The 19,388-nt window shown below is 46.7% G+C and overlaps 1 protein-coding gene across 2 annotated transcripts in view; it reads right to left on the bottom strand.

The window, feature by feature from the left end:
* RPS6KB2 (ribosomal protein S6 kinase B2) overlaps positions 1-10,094 on the bottom strand; it is a 212,216-nt gene extending 202,122 nt beyond the window's left edge. The window contains exon 1 of one of the 2 annotated variants that reach the window (XM_085651639.1): positions 9,764-10,094. In XM_085651639.1, the coding sequence (XP_085507765.1) occupies positions 9,764-9,823 (60 nt within the window). In that variant the 5' untranslated portion in view covers positions 9,824-10,094. The remainder of the gene's footprint in view (positions 1-9,763) is intronic. The other variant, XM_085651640.1, reaches the window with a different exon arrangement.
* Between the last annotated feature and the right edge of the window lie 9,294 nt (positions 10,095-19,388).

The raw sequence follows: 19,388 nt of genomic DNA, 5'->3' as shown, positions 1-19,388 counted from the left end.
AAAGGTACTGTTTGCGGGTCTTCCCGACACCGTAGCCGGCGACGCCCCGGTCAGCCAGAACTGTTTGGATTTGTTTGCTCACGATGCCGTGTTAGCCCCAGACGGAGCTATCGACAACAAGCAACTGTTTTTCAAGCATATGTTGATAAGTGAAGATTTTCAAGTACTGTTTTGTGATTTTTATCATTTTTAGTAAACCGTTGAAGTTCAGAAGTCAGTGATATCTTTAATCATCCATCTGTACTCTTTTTAAATAAAACGTATTTTATTCGAAAATACAGGTATGAAAGAGCTACATGTACATTCGCTCTTGGTGAACATAATGCATCCCGATATGAAATGGCAGTGCCGCCACCTTGCCTGTTGTCGTCGTTGCTGCCGCTGCTGCATTTGCTGCTGGCGTGCGCGCGCCTCACTGTCCGGCACTCGGCGTAGGACTGATCCCAAGGTCTGCTGGGCCCGCACTCTTCGATCAAACCGTGAGGACCATGCCGGGATCATGGAGGAGAAGGAGGCAGGGCTAGGGCACGTCACTCGAGCAACTGCAAAGCCCGGGGCAGTGTGGAGCCTCAACAGTGACATACACCACAACACCCCTATCCCCGTGCTGATTTCGCAGCGGCCCCAACTCAAAGAGCAACATGGAGGCCGTCAAAGTATTCAACAACGAGGTGAGCATCCGAGGAGCATTACTGTCCGCACAGATTTATATTCCTGCACAGGGACTGGGAGCTAGTATTCAGCGGACTGGGCCTGTTGCCTGGAGTATGAATGAGAGCTCTAGGTATCTCGTAGAGCCCTCTTTTCGACCCCTGCCTCGTCTTGCACGGGCGGTTTTCACAATAGCGATCTGATCCGCACATCTGCGATGCAGACCGCATTATATTCCCCCGATCGGGTCCAACTTCCCCCGTAGCAGCCCCTGCCTAAAAAAAATGCATATGGATTTAAACGCTACTCAAACCGCAGCGGGCTCTTCCACTTCTTGGGTGCCTGACCTTGCAGATGGGGTGCTCATTGTCAGATTTGTGACTGTGCTGCGCCAAATTCACACTTTAATCAGTGTTCATACAGCGGTATGTAAGAGTGCACTAGCACCACGCGTTGTGACCCATCTATAGACAGTGTCTTTGGGTTATAGGTCTTACTGAAAGCCAATTTTATATTTCCCTGCCCCCTTTTCACCGACTCAATCAGTACAACAACAAAGTTGCACCCTGTGGTATTGATTATTCTACAACCCCCCCCACTCCCTCTACGACCCTGGCTCATTCTTTGCTTAGCCACGACGTTGAATCTCGCGTGAGGACTTATAGATAGATACGTGTCAGGCAAACTGTCATGTCTTAAGGGCCCAAACTAAAAAAAACAATATTTTTGGCTGCAGGACTTTTTTCAAGCAGATTCGTTTTGTCATTATTGGCCTATCTATATACATTATGTATGTTCATTTTTAACCCATCTTTATAGATGATTTCTGTTCAAATGTAGAAAGTTTTGCTTCACTTTCCGTTCATGTCAAACGTTTAAGGTGACGTGTCCTTGGTGCAAAAGGATTTTCAGTCGTTAACATAACTATTTATCAGTGTGTCCATCATACATTTGTTTTGTTGATGTGCAGCTAGCTCTTTTTGGTAGAGTGCCAGAGGCACGTGCCGGGATTAAATACTCCTATGAGCTTGAGCTACATGTGCTGAGTGTGGATCTCTGTGTGTGTGGGAGAGGGTGTGTGTGTGGAAGAGAGTGTGTGTGTGTGTGTGTGTGTGTGTGTGTGTGTGTGTGTGTGTGTGTGTGTGTGTGTGTGTGTGTGTGTGTGTGTGTGTGTGTGAGTGTGTGGCTTTTTTTGTAGGTGGCTCTATGCGTGGGTGGCTCTGTCTGTGTGTGGGTAACTGTGTGTGTGTGTGTAGGTGGCTCTATTTGTGTGTGGGTTGCTCTATGTGAATAGCTCTGTGTAGGTGGCTCTGCATGGGTGGCTCTGTGTGGGTGGGTGGCTTTGTGTGTGTGGCTCTGTGTGTGGGTGCAAATGCAATAGGTCTCGCATTTAAGAGAGATTAAGCTATTGACATTGTAAATAACAATGCTGTTTCTTTAACCCCTTCCCTGCTCATGACGGAACCGTTCCGTCATGAGCCACGGTTGCCGTGTGCTCATGACGGAACGGTTCCGTCATGGCAATCCTGTCGGCGGCCGCTCCGCCTGCGCGGCGCTGTTTCCCCGCCTGTGCGGGGCGACAACGCAAATGGGCGGAGTCATGACGGAACCGTTCCGTCATGAGCACAGCTCAACTGTGGCTCATGACGGAGCGGCTCCGTCATGAGCACAGGCCCGCCGCGCTGCCCCCCCGCACCCCCCCGCGCCGCGGCGGAATTCCCGCCGCGGCGAAGGGGTTAAATGTTTTAAAAACAAAAACATAAACAAAAATAACGTCATGAGCAATGTCAATAGCTCTAACTTTAACAATGCCGAGACCATTGCATTGTAAATGCTTGTTGGTCTTGTCTTAATTATATAAAAATATTGGATATTTTTCTAAACAGGTGTGGTGTCCTTTTGTAGTGCTTACACTGTATTACTGTTGGTTATGTGCAAATGCTTTACACACTGCCTCTAAGAGAAGCCTGACTGCTCGTGGCAAGCTACCAAGGGGGTGAGCAGGGGTTATTTTTGGAGTGTAACTCCCTTATCCTGACTAGAGTGGTGGCTTCTGCCCGAATTTGGCATATGCCCTAGCCGACTCAAAGTCCCATTTCTAACACCCTCCGAATGCATTTTACAATAAATCCCACACTGTCATCAGTGTAGGTTTAATGTGCCAAGAAGTTTGCTACTAAACTTCCCAGGTTTTAATAAAAACATTATGGAGCTGTGAAGTTCGTAATGACCAACTCCCAGACCATATACTCTTTAATGCTTTACTACACTTACAATGTCTAGGAATTGACTTAGACACGCATTGCAGCTGAAGCAGGTGGGGATTATCGCACACTTGGCCGGAGGGCAGCGGACTCAAAGATCCAGGAGGTAGAGGGGCAGCGCTGTGACCTGTAGTCCCTCCCTCTTGCACCGGACCTTAAAAGGAGCTTGCACCTACCGCGACGCGGGACGCGCGCGGGCGCCGGGCTAAGCCCGGGCAAAGGGTGGGCCGTCTGTGGCCGTCAGAGGCCAAAAGAGGATGGGCCAGTACCCTAACAACCACAGGAGGCTGCTGAAGGTCTACTAAGGTACTGTGTTGAGCTTATTATATATGAGGGTGGAAGCGATGTAAGAGCTGATTTTGGATTACCAGGTCAAGGGCAGATCATTGTAAAGATCCACATAGACATCGGCATTATAGTAACAAGCGATATGTCTGCTAAAACCCGAACACGATCGGCAAAAGCGAACACTACGGATCAACTAAACCCTAGACAAAGGAGCAAACCATTAAAGACCCCGCCACATGCACCAGCGCAGCAGACAGCAATTGACAGAATGTTGCTCAAAGCCATTGGTGAAGTCTCCTGCGAAATCGCACGCACGGAGAGGCGACTTTCATTAACACCCCAATTGAGTCAATTGATTTCGCCTCCTCCCATTCTACCACTGACAATTCAGGACTCGGTTTTGGAATTCCCAGTGACTGTTAGTTCCCCTGTACAGATATCCCCGGACAAGAGTTCAAATGCTAGGGGTAAAGGGGCTAACACTCAAACTGGTAAAAGGAAAGTGAATAGTAAAAAGAAACCTAGGCCTAAAAAGGGTAGAAGCTGACTGGCCACTAATGATATAACAACTATAGTGACTGAAGAAACAAGGGACCAAGCAATGGGCATCCAGGTCCCCCCGGGCTGGGTGTCAAATATTATTAGCGACTTGAAGCTATACTTTGAGCAATTGATTGATGCCCAGACAAAACAAATCCTGAGTAGGTTGGACAAAGTCGTGTCATTAGTAAAACTAAAGGGAGGGGGCAGTAATACGCCCTTAACATCATTGACCAGTATCTCAATCAGCAACACAGCGACCACAAAGTCAGCATCTGTACAGAGGGAGAACCTTAGTAAAGCTGAGTTATTAACAAAAAAGAACTCGCCCACCACCCCACTAGATAACCCCGTAGCAGGGCCTTCGAGTGGTTACACAGGACCCCCGTCACTGCCTATTCTCAATCCCCCTCCCACTGGTGGACAATACAAAGACCCCAACCTAAACATCAGAGAGGTACCTCATACTAAAGTAGGTAACAAGGGGTTATGCTTAAATTTACCCCCAGAAGCGGCCCTTATGTCATCATTCTTACAGGGGTCCCCGAGCTAAAACTCGGCCAAATAGAGATGCATGACGAGCTTAAAAACAAAGTCACGCACTGGCTGAATAAAAACAGGCCATTGCCAAGGGATGAACAAGGGGAAATGTTGTACGTTAGAAGGGTCAGGTGGATCTGGAACAAGGCAAAAAACAAAGTGGGTGACTGTGTGGTGATAAATTTTCGGGCCCGTAGAACAGTAGACTACATATTAAGCTGGGGCCCGGTAGTTACCGATAGTAGTATTAGTCCCAAACCCTTATGGTTTTTATATGCCAATGATTCAAGTCCCCTGTCTAGGAATTGGGCAATCCAAGGCAGCGAGGAGGGTTATCAGACAAGCAAGGATGTCCATGGCATAAAGTCATATGCTCCATCTAGAAATCATGGCGGACTAGCCCTGTTAAATAGGTTTGATCCCCTCATGTTCATGGAAGAGTGGGATTGACTGCAAGGGGTGGAAGGTCAAGCTGAGCAAATTGCACAGGAGCTGACCTTTGACCAACTCCCCCCTACAGTCAATGATCAAGACCACTCTACACGGAGTAAATCAGGCCCTAGTCACTTGGCCGGGGAGAGATCCCGGGATAATATCATTGTAACTAAATACACTTTGGATAATGTGGTGGGGAACAAGGTAGGCGTGCAAGAGGGAAAAATTACCGAGTTGGAAGCCCAGGTGCCCTCCCATTCACAATACGCACAAGTCGCCCAAATTGAGTGTGTATTAAAGAAAGCCACCACGGAAGTAAAGGTTCCCTCTCCCAATATCCATATAGGTTCACCAGGATTGGAAAGGAAAGAGGGGATCGAAATGGTCTCCTGGAATATTGCGGGGCTAGCTTCCAAATTCCACAACCAGGAGTGGAGACAGTATGTTAGCAGATTCCGTGTAATCTGTTTACAGGAAACCTGGGTGGTGGACCTTAACCCTTTTCATCTTGATGGGTATAAGTGTTTTTTTGTGCCCGCACGGAAAATGGCTCCGGGAAGACCAATGGGGGGGGCTAATTACATATGTGGACTTACAGCTTGAAGGTGTGTGGATTGACTTGCAGTGGAACTCAGCTAATATACAAGCCATTGGGTTTGAAGTCAGGAAAATGAACATTGTTTTGATTAATGTATACAATGCTTTTGCAGGGAACGGGAAGAGCTCAACAATACAAGACTTAGACAATTTATTGACTGATGAGCTAGCGATGAGAAAGACAGCAGTAGCCCCATATGTGATCCTAGCAGGGGACCTAAATAGTCATCTGTGTCCCAATCTAAGATGGATGGAGGGCGCCTGGACCGGTTGCACAGTGGAAAAAGGCCCACACCTCAAACACACCCCTGATGGGTTGGAGTTAGAGAGGGTTTTGTACAATCATGCACTTAGGCACACATTAGATCTGATGGGCCCTAAAGACGGTCATGAAATTACCCCAACATTTAAGGGAAGAGGGTATTGCTCCATCATAGATTATATAGCAGTTTCTATTCCTTTTGTGGATTGGATAAATAAGGCTGGTATTGAATGGAGCATATTCAGTGATCATAATCCCCTAGTTTTGAGGATTAAGAACTGGGCCCCTTGTAATAACAAGAAAAGTGATAAGGCAAACAGTACACTGAGGGCTATGGATCATGGGAGAAGGCTCAGATGGGCCAGGGTGGACGGGGATGCTTTTTACAGATCCTTAATGGAGGACGGTAAAGAAATGATTGGGGTGTGTTTAGATCCCTCACTGGAGGGATCTATGGTGGTTAAAGCCTTTGAGGCAATGGCACACCTCATTGATGGCCTACTAAAATCCCCCGTGTCAGGGCCAATGAAATGCTCTCCTAGATGGTTCAATAGAGATTGTTCTAGGGCCCACAATGAACTGAAACCAAGCTTAAAAAAGGTCCCCAGAGACAAGGGGTGCATTGCACAATGTAGGTTAGCATACAAAAAAGCCATCAAATTAAGGAAACTGGCTCTTCAATCAGAGACATGGGAAAATCTACGGGAGGCTGCAGACAGAAAAGACCCTAGGGCATTTTGGAAAATAATAAACAACCCTTGCTTTCAGGACGCGGTTGCACCAGAAATTGGTACAACCATTCTTCCGGAGCGCAATGGTTTGACCATTTCAAAGTACTGTACAACCATGCAAATGAGCAACCGGGGGGGAGAGGGGTAATTTGCCCATGGATGACAAATGTTGAATTTACGGTGGATGAACTGGTAGTGGGGATCAAGGGGCTGATGCAGAACAAGGCCCCAGGCCCGGACGGTATCCCCCCGGATCTCTACCTAAGTAAAGTTGATCTTTGGGCACCCATCCTCACCAGAGTAATAAACATGGCAGTCTCCACAGGTATGCCAAGATCCTGGTCTGTAGCTACAATAGTCCCAATCTTTAAAAAGGGAAAAAAGGATGACCCTCGGTGTTACCGACCGATTTCTCTAATTGATGTAACGGCAAAAGTTTTGGGGAGAGTTGTCCTGAACCGCCTTTTAGACTGGGCTGATGAACACCATATAATAACAGACTTGCAATATGGTTTCAGAACAGGAAGGTCAACTACAGACCAGTGTCTGAACCTCTATTTATTAACAGCTAAATACACTATTGCAAGTAACCAGTCGATTTATATGGGGTTCGTGGACCTCTCATCGGCTTTTGAACATGTAAACAGAGAAAAGCTCTGGAACTTGATGATTAAACTAGGGGTAGAAGAAGGCCTGGTCGTTATTTTAAGAGCACTCCACTGGAACACCTCTGCTAAAGTGCGTTACAATTTGGAGGGTGATACTACAGCTCCCTTCCCCTGCACTAGCGGGGTGCGCCAGGGATGTATCCTGGCCCCGTTCCTGTTCTCATTATACATAAATGGGCTAGAACAGGCACTATGTAATTTAAATGCAGATACCCCTAGAGTAGGCGCACGAGCGGTACCGGTGCTGCTATATGCCGACGATGCGGTACTCTTAGCTCGAACACCGAAAGGCCTCCAGACCTTGCTGGATGGGTTTGTCAGCTTTATGGCCAGTTTAGATCTATCGGCTAACTTATCCAAGTCATATGTACTGTTGGCAGGGTCTAAACCATGTAAAAAGTTTTGCTATAAAATCGGCACACACATAATGGTACAGGTTAAAACCTTTTCCTATCTGGGCGTATAATTTGATGGGCTTTTAAATTTTACGTTTTTAACGGAAGGGAGAAGTGCAAAAGTAGTGGCATCAACAGGGGCCATAATGAACTATGGACGTAGGTTGGGTAGGTGGTCGCCTGAACAGGTCATGCACCTTTACGACTCAGTTTGTTGTCCCAAAATAACGCATGGGGCCAAAGTTTGGGGTTTTGTAAACCCCCTACAAATTCAAACTGAGGAAAACAAATTTTTGAGGAAGGTCTTACAAATCACACAAAGCATGTCAGCTTATATTATACACGCTGAACTGGGAAGGGTATACATGGAGGACCTGATCAAAGTTAGACCACTCATGGCCTGGTTAAGAATTAGGACCAATAGTGAGGCTGGCCTGAGTAGGCAAATAATTAGAGATTGTATGGGTAGAGACAAGGGGATGGACATCCCATGGTTGAGTTATGTAAAGGGTGCTTTGATAAGATTAGATTGTAAGAATCTCTTTACCGAACCCACAACAATCACCTCCGAGGACAAAACCAGTATTAAAAGAATCTTTCTGGCAAAAGAGATTGCACGCAGAGCCGCCTTAGAAGAAAGCAAGTCCACAGTCCGTATTTATAGTTCAGTCAAGTCAGTAGAAGGTATGGAACCATATCTTGCCTTATTATATAATGCACAAGACAGATTTTTAATTACCCGTTTTAGGCTCAACCTTTTACATCATCTCTTGTCTGACCCGCTTGGTTTTACGGCCACGGTTGAGCAGAAGGGTACCTGCGGCTGCGACAATAGGTCTCCGCAGGATACCCTTCATTTTGTATTTCTTTGCCCTTTTTATTCAGTACCCAGACGCCGCTTTTTAGTAAGGTTTTTAAAACAAATGAAGTTTAGACATGCCAAAGTTGCTCTTTTATACTTACAAAAGGTCGAGAACCCACTGACATTAGCTTGCATTATGAATTTCATCAGAGTTGCAATAAGACTGAGACACACCAGAGGGCTACTTTGAATACCGTGATGTTAAATGGTCCCCTTAATGTCAATGTAAAATGAAATGTTTTGAGATTATGTTTTTAACTGTATATTGTACTTTTATGATATTTTTTAAATATCGAATAAAGGATTTTGATTGATTGATTGACTTAGACACTGGAGGGGTACAGGGCTCATGCCACTGTACCCTCAACTGAGGGCTAGTGCACACCGCTAGAGGGGTGGCTTACTTAGGCCTCAAGCTGTGGGTTGTGGCTATGGCACACATCCTGTCGACTCTGCACTTTTCTTTGCACCAAAATATGCAGCCTGCAATGGCAGTGTGTGGGTGTTAATGTATAGGGCCTCTACAGGTGGCAGAATATGTGCTGCAGCCATTAGGGGCCTTCCCTGGTCACAGTGCCCTTGGCACCCAGGGTACCTTTTACAGGGGTCGTAGCTGTGGCCAGAGATTTGCCAATTGTGGGTACAAATGTACAGTCTTGGAAAAGAACACATGACCTGGGATCCTGAATGGCAGGGACCCAGGGCACATCAAGTCAGGTGACATCAGAGGTCAGGCAAAAAGTAGGGGGTAACCATAAAAAAGGAGCACTTTCTACAGGAGGATATTTTGTTTTAGACGTTTGTGTTTATTCATTTTAACAAGTGTATCAATTACATTGTGGAGGCAATGCAGTAAACTTCAAAAAAGTATTATTGTTATTTGATTAAACTATTCCTCATAGGAGGAAACACCTTTATAAAGTTTATAAATGCTCACGATTATATTCAGAAAATAATGGTTAGAGATCATATTGGTCAGCAAATTCCCCGAATAGGCGCTGGGGACCGCCAAGGATCTGCAGGCCACAGGTTAAGATCAGCTGACCTACGAACTTCTACTAGAACTGATTTTTACGACTGTCCGGTTGAATGAAGTTACCTTTAAATCAAATTATTATCAGCGTGCTAACTTTATTTGTACCCTAAGTTATTTCTAGAAGTTCACGGTTAGCATTAGTAATATCCTGAAATTGTGCGAATTAATAACCGAGACTATACATTAAAGTTCTGATAGATTCCATTAACACACTGGTAGCGGTCCCAGATATTAATCCCAGTAATTCATGAATTTAAATTCCATTCGTGACTATGTGTTAAGCGAATAAATAGAAAGTTTTTTTTTCTATGTTAAAGCCCTCGAGTGGTTCTATTCGTTCGTGTCTGGCTCCAATCTCAATTAATGCCCAGGTTATATCTATCTATGCCAGGGTGTGTTGTCTAGACTGATGACCAGAGTTGTCCACTTCCTGGGTATTTTTGTTAATGCCCAGGTGTTAATGTGATGGCACCCGTGCCCTGAGCTCCACTAACCAGATCCTCTGGATCGCTGACCCCCTCCGTCTCCAGGTCCAGATCGAAGACCCCGGCCATGGCTGTATCAGCCAGTGGTCCCCAGGAACGCCGCCACTCCGCCACTCTCCTGGATTAGCGTCACCTGCGGGACCGCCAAGCTCTCCGGCAGGACAACTGCCCGGGGCGCCTGCGCACAGCTTCGAGGGAAGCCACTTCCGCCTGTACTGCCTGACCCTCCATGCGTGAGTCGTCACATACGTTACATAAATGATGACGACAAAGTTGGACGTCTGCGCGCGACTTTGAAGGAAGCCACTTCCGCCTGTATGTCCTGAACTTTCCTGGGTAAGACGTCACAATGCCACGTAAATGGGTGACGACAGGTTGTGCGCCTGCGCAGTAGCTGTTTCTGACCACCGGTGCTTCTGCCTCGCTTTTGACTGTGAAATGAGGTATCCGTCCCAGGTTGGAACTAGCCAAGGACTATTCGACCAGGACTCAACCGTAGACATACAAATTGGATGACGAAACATGGGCAGCCTTCCATGACGTCAAGGGGATAACGTCACAGCTATCGGTAGCGTTCCGTAACGGGAAATGCCTGTTCCGTGGTAGGAGTGACGAGGTGTTGTGCTTGCTTTTCTGTTCACCGATACAGCAGCCACAGATCCAAAAACATTTCATATAGCCTGCGTCTCCCAGCAAGAAAGGACACACTGTGGTGCAGTAAAAGCCTTGAAGTAGATTTATTAGTTGTCAAATGAAGTTCCCACGAAGAGCAGGCGGGAGCCACTGGAAACACTGCTGTCCAGTCAGATAATCCAGGGGCATATTAGCAACAACTTGGGATAATTATCGCAAACCGTGCTTATCGTGATTTTTTTTTATCGCCTCCTATCGCTGGATTCATTCGCAGTGATAACGCAGTATTACCAACTTTTTATCTCCACGGCGATAAAGAATCCAGCGTTAGAAGCAAATGCCATCTTTAATGTGAGATTTCCAGCGATAAAAAACCTATCGCTGAGGGAAATCTCGCTAATAGGAAGGTGGGGACTTAGCCGTAGAATCCACCTCTAATTTACTATTATGGCTAAGTCAGGATTTTACCAGGTGTAAAATCCTGACGCTAATCGCGGTCAGCACCCGTTTTTTTATCGCGCCGATTGCTAATAGGCGATAGCTGTGTTAGCGACTGCTTTCAGTCACTACTACTTTCAGTCACTACTAGTTTGGGTACGCCCACTTTGCATGTCATTAGCGATAAATATCATTGACATGGCAAAGCGGGCCCCAAACCGGTCGCTATCGCCTGGAAGCTGTCGCTAACTGCTGTTAGAGACAGCTTGGTAATTGGGCGATAAAAAAATCACCGCTTTAGCGGCAAAAAGTGCTTCTAAAGCGGCGATAATGCCTTTGCTAATGTGCCCCCCAAAGTAACAACGGTGGACACCAGGGCAACAGAACACAGGGCCATATTATCAAGGAACTGCGATAATATTTTCGCAGTTTTAGCAGCAGGAAACTGCCGCTAAAGCGGCGATAATGGGCTTGATGATATGCCCTTGTGAATTCCAATAGAAGCCCAGGTTCACACCAGAACCTGGGCTTCTATGGGAATTCACAAGGGCATATTGTCAAGCCCATTATCGCCGCTTTAGTGGCATTTTCCTGCCACTAAAGCGGCGATAATGTTATCGCAGTTCCTTGTTAATATGACCCATATGATCATGGTATCGAAAGTAAACAAGGTATTTAAAACAACATCCACAATAAGCATATCCCCAATACAACACCTCCCTTTCTTACCCAATTTAAAACAAATAACTAATAATAAATTACGTTTCTGCAACAAATCTTAATACAGGAATGTTCAATAAACTTTGTCATATCTAAGGGCAGAAGAACAAATTACTAATAATGAATTAAGATTCCCACTTAACACAACTACTTTCAACATTGCCATGAACATTTTAAGGTCTCGCATGGCGTTGCAGGGCAGAGCCCTGCTCCACCTCCGCAAGAGAGAACTTTCAGAAGAGGGCTTTAAAGCCCCGCCCCTCATTTCCATTGGCTGGCGTCACCGTTTATGGTAAACGGTGGCCTACCATTGGAAATGAGGGTTTTCTGTGGATGCCCTTTCTCTCCGAGCCGGACTGGCTTGCTGCTTTGCGTCGGTCGTGAAGACATTTCTTATCAGCTTGTTTATTTAACAAGCTGATAAATGTTGTCGAGAGAGCCGTGAAGGAGCATGCACCAGGGGTCCTGCAACAACACTGGCTTCATGCCTGGAGCATGCGCCAGTCAGCTCTCTCATTGGTCTGTCGTGCATCCGTAGTGCCCGGCAAGGTGCCGAGTGTCGTCTGCACCTCAGAACCTCCCCCAATAACATACCCAGAGTTACTCTATTTACATTTTTTTTCTGCGTGTTTATTTAGTTAAACAAAACATCGCAGACATGGTGCCTGATAAGCTGTAGACATAAGTGTTTTCAGTGCTTGATAACAAGCAGGATGTGGTGAGGGGCGGGCAACGAGCCTATCTAAGAAAACATAATTTGCATAGCCTCCATTTATAGAGTTTTCTTTCTCTTGGGGGCCGTTTACACAATGTGAAGTAAAATAACATAAACGCGGCAGCGATACGTGGTGGTTCACGTTACATATGCCGCTTTGTGTTGGTCTTTCGTGCATCCGTAGTGCCCAGCAAGGCGCCGAGTGTCGTCTGCACCTCAGAACCTCCCCCGTTAACATGCCCAGAGTTACTTTATTTACATTTGTGTTTCTGCGTGTTTATTTAGTTGAACAAAACATCGCAGACATGGTGCCTCACAAGCTGTAGGCAGAAGTGCTTTCAGTGCTTGCTAACAACAAGCAGGATGTGGTGAGGGGGGCGGGTGGCTAGCCTATCTAAGAAAACATAATTTGATTTGCATTGCCTCCATTTATAAAGTTTTCTTTCTCTTGGGGGCCGTTTACACAATGTGAATTAAAATAACATAAACGCAGCAGCGATACATGGTGGTTCACGTTACATATGCCGCTTTGTGCAGTCGATATAGCGCTTTTATAAAATATTTGGCTACAGCTCCTTTTCACTTCGGGAAGGGGTGTGGGGCCGAGAAGAGAGCACATGTTTTATTAGCATAGGAACATTAAAACAGTGCCAGGCTGTCTGCTTCCTAATCTGATTATTGGCCAACCTTTCCCGCACCCTCCCTTGTGCAGGCGCCCCATGTTTCACAGACAACATTATTTAGGTCTTCCTCCTTTAGTCCCATGCGAACACACCCTTGTTGTGTGGGATTGTGAATGGTGTGGTGGCGATTCTTAAGGCTGCTTTAAGTATTTGTAGATGACCACAAGGCTGCATTTTTTTGTTGTTTCTGTTTATGACTTCTTCACTTTCACACTCGCAGCATTGGCGGTCTGGTGTAACATTTTGAAAAATCACATTTCTCTACTTCTAAAATGTTGGTATGATTTTTTTTTATGTCAGCGTTGATCGTAAACGTCATTTTAAATTAAAGACTTTTTTTCCTTGTTTTTTCATTTTCATTTTAGCATTTAAGTGACAGTGAGGACCCAGTTTACAAATTTGTTTGAGACCCTAAGTTGAACTGCTGAAAGACTGAATTTTAGTGAATGGAAACTCCTAAAACATGAGTCTACACCTGTAAATGGGTTTACTCGCACATAATATTACACCATTAGAGTTGAAGAACAGAAAATTCCCTTTCTTGTAAGGGGCTATCGTACAAAGATTTGCTGTCGGGTATTGGAGTACTTGAGGCATCAAACAGGTGCAGACCAAAAGAACCAATGGCTTCCTCCTGAAATGCAGTTGTAAATCAGGACTGCAAGAGTACAAGTCACACCTATTCGCCGAAAAATATTTGTGAATCGGGGGGGGGGGGGGGGGGGGTTGTTTAGAAGGCGCTGCAGAAATAAAGTGGATAATGATGGGGTAATTCGGTTCTAAAACCTGTAGTCTGTCTGTCTGTCTGACCGCCCCGCCGCCGTCCACCTCTTCCTAAGGCCTGTCGGTCTCATTACCAGCGTCTGACTGCTGCCTGCCAGCCAGTGGGATCCATTAGTCTGTCCTGTTTGTTGTTGGTGTCAGTTTACGTATCCAAGGATCACTTGCTTTGTTTGTGCATGTCAGTGGAACCGGGGTCATAAAACACATTGTTGTCTGGTTCGGCTGTTTGTCCAGTCACGTGCTGCTCCTGGTTGGGAACACGCTTCGGGGAGGGCTGCGTCCTGTCTGGCGTGGCAGCACCACCCTCCTGTTTGTTTTCTTCCGTTCACCTACATGGTTTTGGACGATGAGGTTAATTGTCGCCCTGCTTCCTTGATCTTCTGTCCGCATCGGAGCCATCCCCTGCAGAGAGTACAACTGTGCAGTCCGGCTGGGGCACCCTACAGCTGAGTGGCCAGAGATTTAGGGCAGTTAGAAGTCCGAACTGCCGTGTCACTTGTAAGTGTGGCATGTAAGCCCGCACCCCTGATACCCACAGTGTGGTGAGTCGGTATGGAGGTCCATTACTGGCAGCAGCTCGCCTTGCCATGACCAGCTTAGGACAGCGGTGGTAGCAGCGATGCTCCTCTTTATTACGGTGGCATTTGCAGAAAGTCCTGCAGAGTAGCTGTCTGTACTTTTCCTTGTGTTGTTTCGAGTCACGTTGGGGAAACGTAAGCATTACAGCTGGAGGTGAAAAGGAGGTGGTCTGCACACTAGTCTGCTTCACAACATAAGCAAGCATTTGCAATGCATAAATATATGTCTTGCACTTTCGAAACTCCGACCTCTTGGCATTGTAAATGACAATGCCCCCTATTTTTGCAGGTTTTTTAAACATCAATAAAAGGCATTGTCATTTACAACGACAGAAGCTCACAATCTCGCAAATGCGAGACCTATTGCATTGCAAATGCTTGTTTCTTTTCTCTATCAGTTCCTTCTGAAAAGCTTTGATACTGACCATAGCTCCTTTATTCCATCATCCATGATTTTGTTTTAGTAAAACCGCAGTACGTGCAACCCTTACAGTTTGCGTAGGGTCAGAGAAATTTGACTCTCCCTTAACAGATTTTTTTATATTTTTTTAACCAAAACCCAATCATAAAGTCTTTCGATATTTGTGCATGTGCCATATCAAACTCTATTTCATCTGTTTTGTACTTGTGTACTAAATTTTCCCTAACAGTCCTCCACACTGGAATGATTTTTTAATCCTTTCTCAACCAGATGTTGATCAGAACAATCATTCCAACTTGGAGCAAGAGCAGTTCTTGCATCATTTCGTTTAAACAGAAAAAATTGAGAAAATCCAGTGATGAAATAAAGCATTTTGCGATAGCTCCAAACCTTCTCACGCACATGTGAACATACTTCAAGTGTAGACACCACTGTGGTTTGTATGCCGTCCTTTAAAAATGTACTTGACCTTTCCATTAAAGCATTTGTTGCCGGAAAGTATAGTGTTCTTCTTTCACCTTTAATACCATGTCTAGCTAAAAATGCCACCATTTTCTTTAAGAAAAAATGAATGCCATTGTCGGAAATAAGTATTTGTGAAATTCCTTTAATAGCAAATACTTTATTTAAAAATTCAATAACTATTTCAGCTGTTGGCATAGGCACAAACTCATATTGAACCCATTGTGAGTAGTAATTATTGAGAACAATTAAGAATCTCATGTCCTGGGGGCGTGGCCTGGAGCCATCAGAAATGGCCGCACACTATAACAGCTCCTGGCTCCGAAACGTAGAAAAGACAGCTAGCCATCTTAAATCCGGATTGCTACAGAGGAGAGAGGTGCTGAAGAGACCGCTGTACTCCTGAGTTCGAAATCAAGTGAGAAGAACACAGTACGAGGGGCAAAACACAGCGTAGATCACAACCGCACAGAGAGGCCTAGCCTAGACAAAGAGCTGATGCCAGGTAGCAAACCTGAGACCAGAAGGCGGACGACGGACATGAAGCCGCCGAAGGTGGGAATAATCCGATCACATCTTATGCTTTCCCCTCTCTTCTCTGACGAGGGTTTGGGACAGAGGCACCATTACCGTTTTGCCAGTGAGGGGCGGGGCTGAGATTGACAAGCGCCGTGGAAGGTGGAGAGGCAGGACCGCTGGAAATCGAAAGCAGCCAGGGCGTCGCAGAAGCAGCAGATCCAGAGCATTCCGACTACAGGAGTAATAAGGGCACGGCCAGAGGAATTCTGAGAAGTAATAGCGCTGGGAGAGCGATGCAAGGCCTGTTCTTGGGTGCTTGACTGCGCGCTAAGGAAACCAGTGCTGAAAATCACAGAAACTGGGCAGAAGCGGCCGGGTGTGGGTGAAGGAGTGGGCAGGCCAGGGACTGGCTTCAAACTCTGAAGGCCAAAACACGCCAAAGTGAATAGGAGGAAGTGGGGGCAAACTGGCAACACTCAGACCAAAGATAGAAGTAAGGATCTGGGCAAGGCAAGCGAGTAGGTAATTGAAGTCCATAAACGACACAACGAGGTCCAAGAGGAAAAGAGGAACACCCTAAGGGCAGTGAACTGTTACGGACCAAAGAAATCTAGGACATGCCTGGCAAGTGGAACCACATATAGCCACCACACACTACATCTGGGCCTAGATGTCCTAACCTGTGGAGGTGAGAGAAGCCATCTAAAGTGTGGGCATCCTAGGACTGGGTCCCACCGGCTCCACAGTTAAGCGAAGCAGAGTGGAGGACTAAGAATTAACCCTGTTAAGAGATAGCGAAGTCCCGGGACAGCCTCACAAAGAGGAGCAGAAACCGTCACATGGTGGGAGTGCCCCCTGGCAACCCATCAGGAGCAACCACCCTGGAAATGGTACAACCGAAAGCCCCATCTACTATACAAACAAATAAAATGGACAGATATGTGGTTAACAAACCCCACACAGCAGATTAAAAAGCTCAAATGGTAGACATGGGAGCAGTGGAACCTTCGCTATAATCAATCATGTCAGCCTTCACAGACTTGAAAGAATCTCTTGAACCTAAAATAGATACAGTCACAGTGGAAGTAAATCTCTTGAGGGCGGACTTCCGGAAAATGTCAGAAAAAGTAACTAATGCAGTGGGACATATTACCCACCTACAGGGCACCGCACAAAACCTAGAGAAACAAGTGAAACACCAAAAGCAACAACTGGATGTACTGACGGCAAAACTCAACAATCAGGAGGGGAGAGCATGCCGAAACAATCTACGAGTGGTGGGAGTGCCGGAGGGGCTGGAAGGGCCCAGTGTTGAGCTTATTGTGGAAGATCTTATCCTAAAGCACCTACGACCCAAATGGATGTCAAACCTTTTTACCATTGAGCAGGCACACAGGGCCCCTATCCCGAAAAGAAGGACGGGGGCTCCCCCACGAACAATTATTGCCAAGATCCTTAATTATAGGGATAGAGATATGGTACTACCAGTGGCAAGATCACACAGCAACCTCAAATATGAAAATACAACGGTCCGTTTTTTCCCCCGACTTTACCCTCCAGGTTCAAAAGTTGCGTCGAAGTTTTGAGGAAGTAAAAGATGCAATAGAAAAACTTCCAGTACATGATGTTCTACCCGTCGAGGCTGCGAGTAATGGCTGAAGGGAAATCCTGGCACTTTTCCACACCAGAGGAGGCCTGGGAGTTGGTGGAGGGGTGGCGAGTGGTGAAACAAAAGTCCTCAAAATGGTTGGAGCAACGGAAAATTCAGGGCATGGAGGAGCAAGAAAGAGTGGAGAGCACTTGCATGGTGGAGGATAGAGACGTACGATAAAGCAGAAAACGGAACCCCAACAGAAGTGATGCCATGTATGCAAAATACTGAACTGAGATCAGCAGCGAACGGACCCTGCTGCACTGCCTTGGTGAAGATCTAGTGGGTGGGGGTAGAGGGGGGGAACAGCAGACTAAGGGAGTGAGCAGATCAAGACTCTAAACCCTAGACACTGTGCAATGAAATATAATATAGTAAGTTCAGATGGGCTAGAAATGTAGTTGAGAACGAAACCGATGAGGGCCTCCGGCCTACCCTACCAAGAAGCAAGTTTTATGGGACGACAGGCTCTCTGCAAGTTGGGGGGGGCGGGTAGTTATAGACCTGTCTAGCAGGTAAGCGGGGAGGGGGGTGCAAGTTCAAGGGTCAGGGTTCCTACAAGTTAGCGAGTTTTTAGGTCTCGGGACCATCCGGTCGGCAGACCGGAAGTCCGGAGATATAATGACTTGGGAGAAGAGGGGCTTGAACCCGCCCCTCTTCTGCCCTGTTCTCCATTGGCTGGCCTAGTAAATGCTGGCCAGCCATTGGAGAAGAGGTCCCGTCACTCCAATCATGCCCCGTCCTTTTCGGATCGGGGGGCGTGTTTTTTGCGAAAAGTCTCAGGGAGGAGACAACAGCAAAACACGCTCCCGAATCCGAAAATGCAGCTGCCTTTCTCCGAGGCATTTCTGCTTTCACCTCGGAGAAAGGCAGTGGCGTGCTTGTTTTCTTTTCCTCCTCGTTCTTTGTTTCTAGCCCCTGTCCGTCTCTAGTTCATCGCCTCTACGCTCTCTCCCCGTTCCCATGCCTTTAATATCTGCCTGTCTTCTCGCCTTCTCAGCAGCTTTTTTTCGTTAACGTATCCTCTCTTCACCTAATTCTTCGCTAGACTCATCTTTTTCCCTCCCATGTTTCTCCACCCTCTCCTTTTACTTCTCTCTTCCCGTTCGTTCACTCATCTTCACTTTTCCCATTCTCTATTTCTGTCTGCCTTTGTTTCCCTCCTGTATCCATCATTATTTCTATCTGCCTCTCGCCATCCTCTACCTACCGTTGTCAGGGAAGTGACATGGGCCCCTTCTTTGCAGGGGGCCGCCAACACCCCCCCCCCCCCCCCCCGGGGCCCCATCCTTCAAGTGAGCCCCCTGTACTGCCGAAGGGCAATCAATACGTCGAAGACTCGAAGACTCGAAGGCCCCTCCTTGCATTCCGCGGAAGGGTGTGGGGAGGGGGCATCCTTATGTATTACGTCATTGCCAGTTATCCCTTCCGCCTCTATTCTCTCGCTCTTTCTTGTCAAAAACGATTCGCCTTTACCCCCTTTGGTGGTTCTCTCTCCTCAGAAACCTTCCGTCCCCATCCCCTCCTTTACCGTTATCCACGTACTTGTCTATTTTGGACTCCCCCCACCCCCCCTTCCTTCTCGGCGTTTCTCTTTCACGCGCCTCTCCTAAGTCTCCTCCCCTCACGGTGGTGCACCCCCTGTCTTGGGGGTGGGTCCAAGGGTCTATGCGTCGCTTTAACCCAATCTGTGTGAATATTACGGGGGTAAACAAATATTAAAGGACAGAAAATACTTTTCCATTACGACACTGGTCCTCTGCGTCTCAGCCCATCCGCCCGCCTGCCCCTTCCCTCTCTCTCCGGTTTCCCTGGCCGGCCCTCATTTTGTTCTCCTACTCTCTTCGTTAAATTGTTTCCTTATTTTACAATCCTTTTGTTCTACTCTTTTCGTTAAATTGTTTCCTCATTTTACAATCTGTTTTCCTTCCCTTGTCTTTTCTCTTCCCACCAACTCCCCTGTAATTTATTCTCGTGTCTTCCCCTCTCCCCGTAACTCTAGCTTACCGCCCCCCCCCTCGTTACACCCTC

Source organism: Triturus cristatus, chromosome 4_1 (assembly GCF_964204655.1).
Source record: "Triturus cristatus chromosome 4_1, aTriCri1.1, whole genome shotgun sequence".
Lineage (NCBI taxonomy): Eukaryota > Metazoa > Chordata > Amphibia > Caudata > Salamandridae > Triturus > Triturus cristatus.
This window is presented reverse-complemented; position numbering and strand designations above follow the sequence as displayed.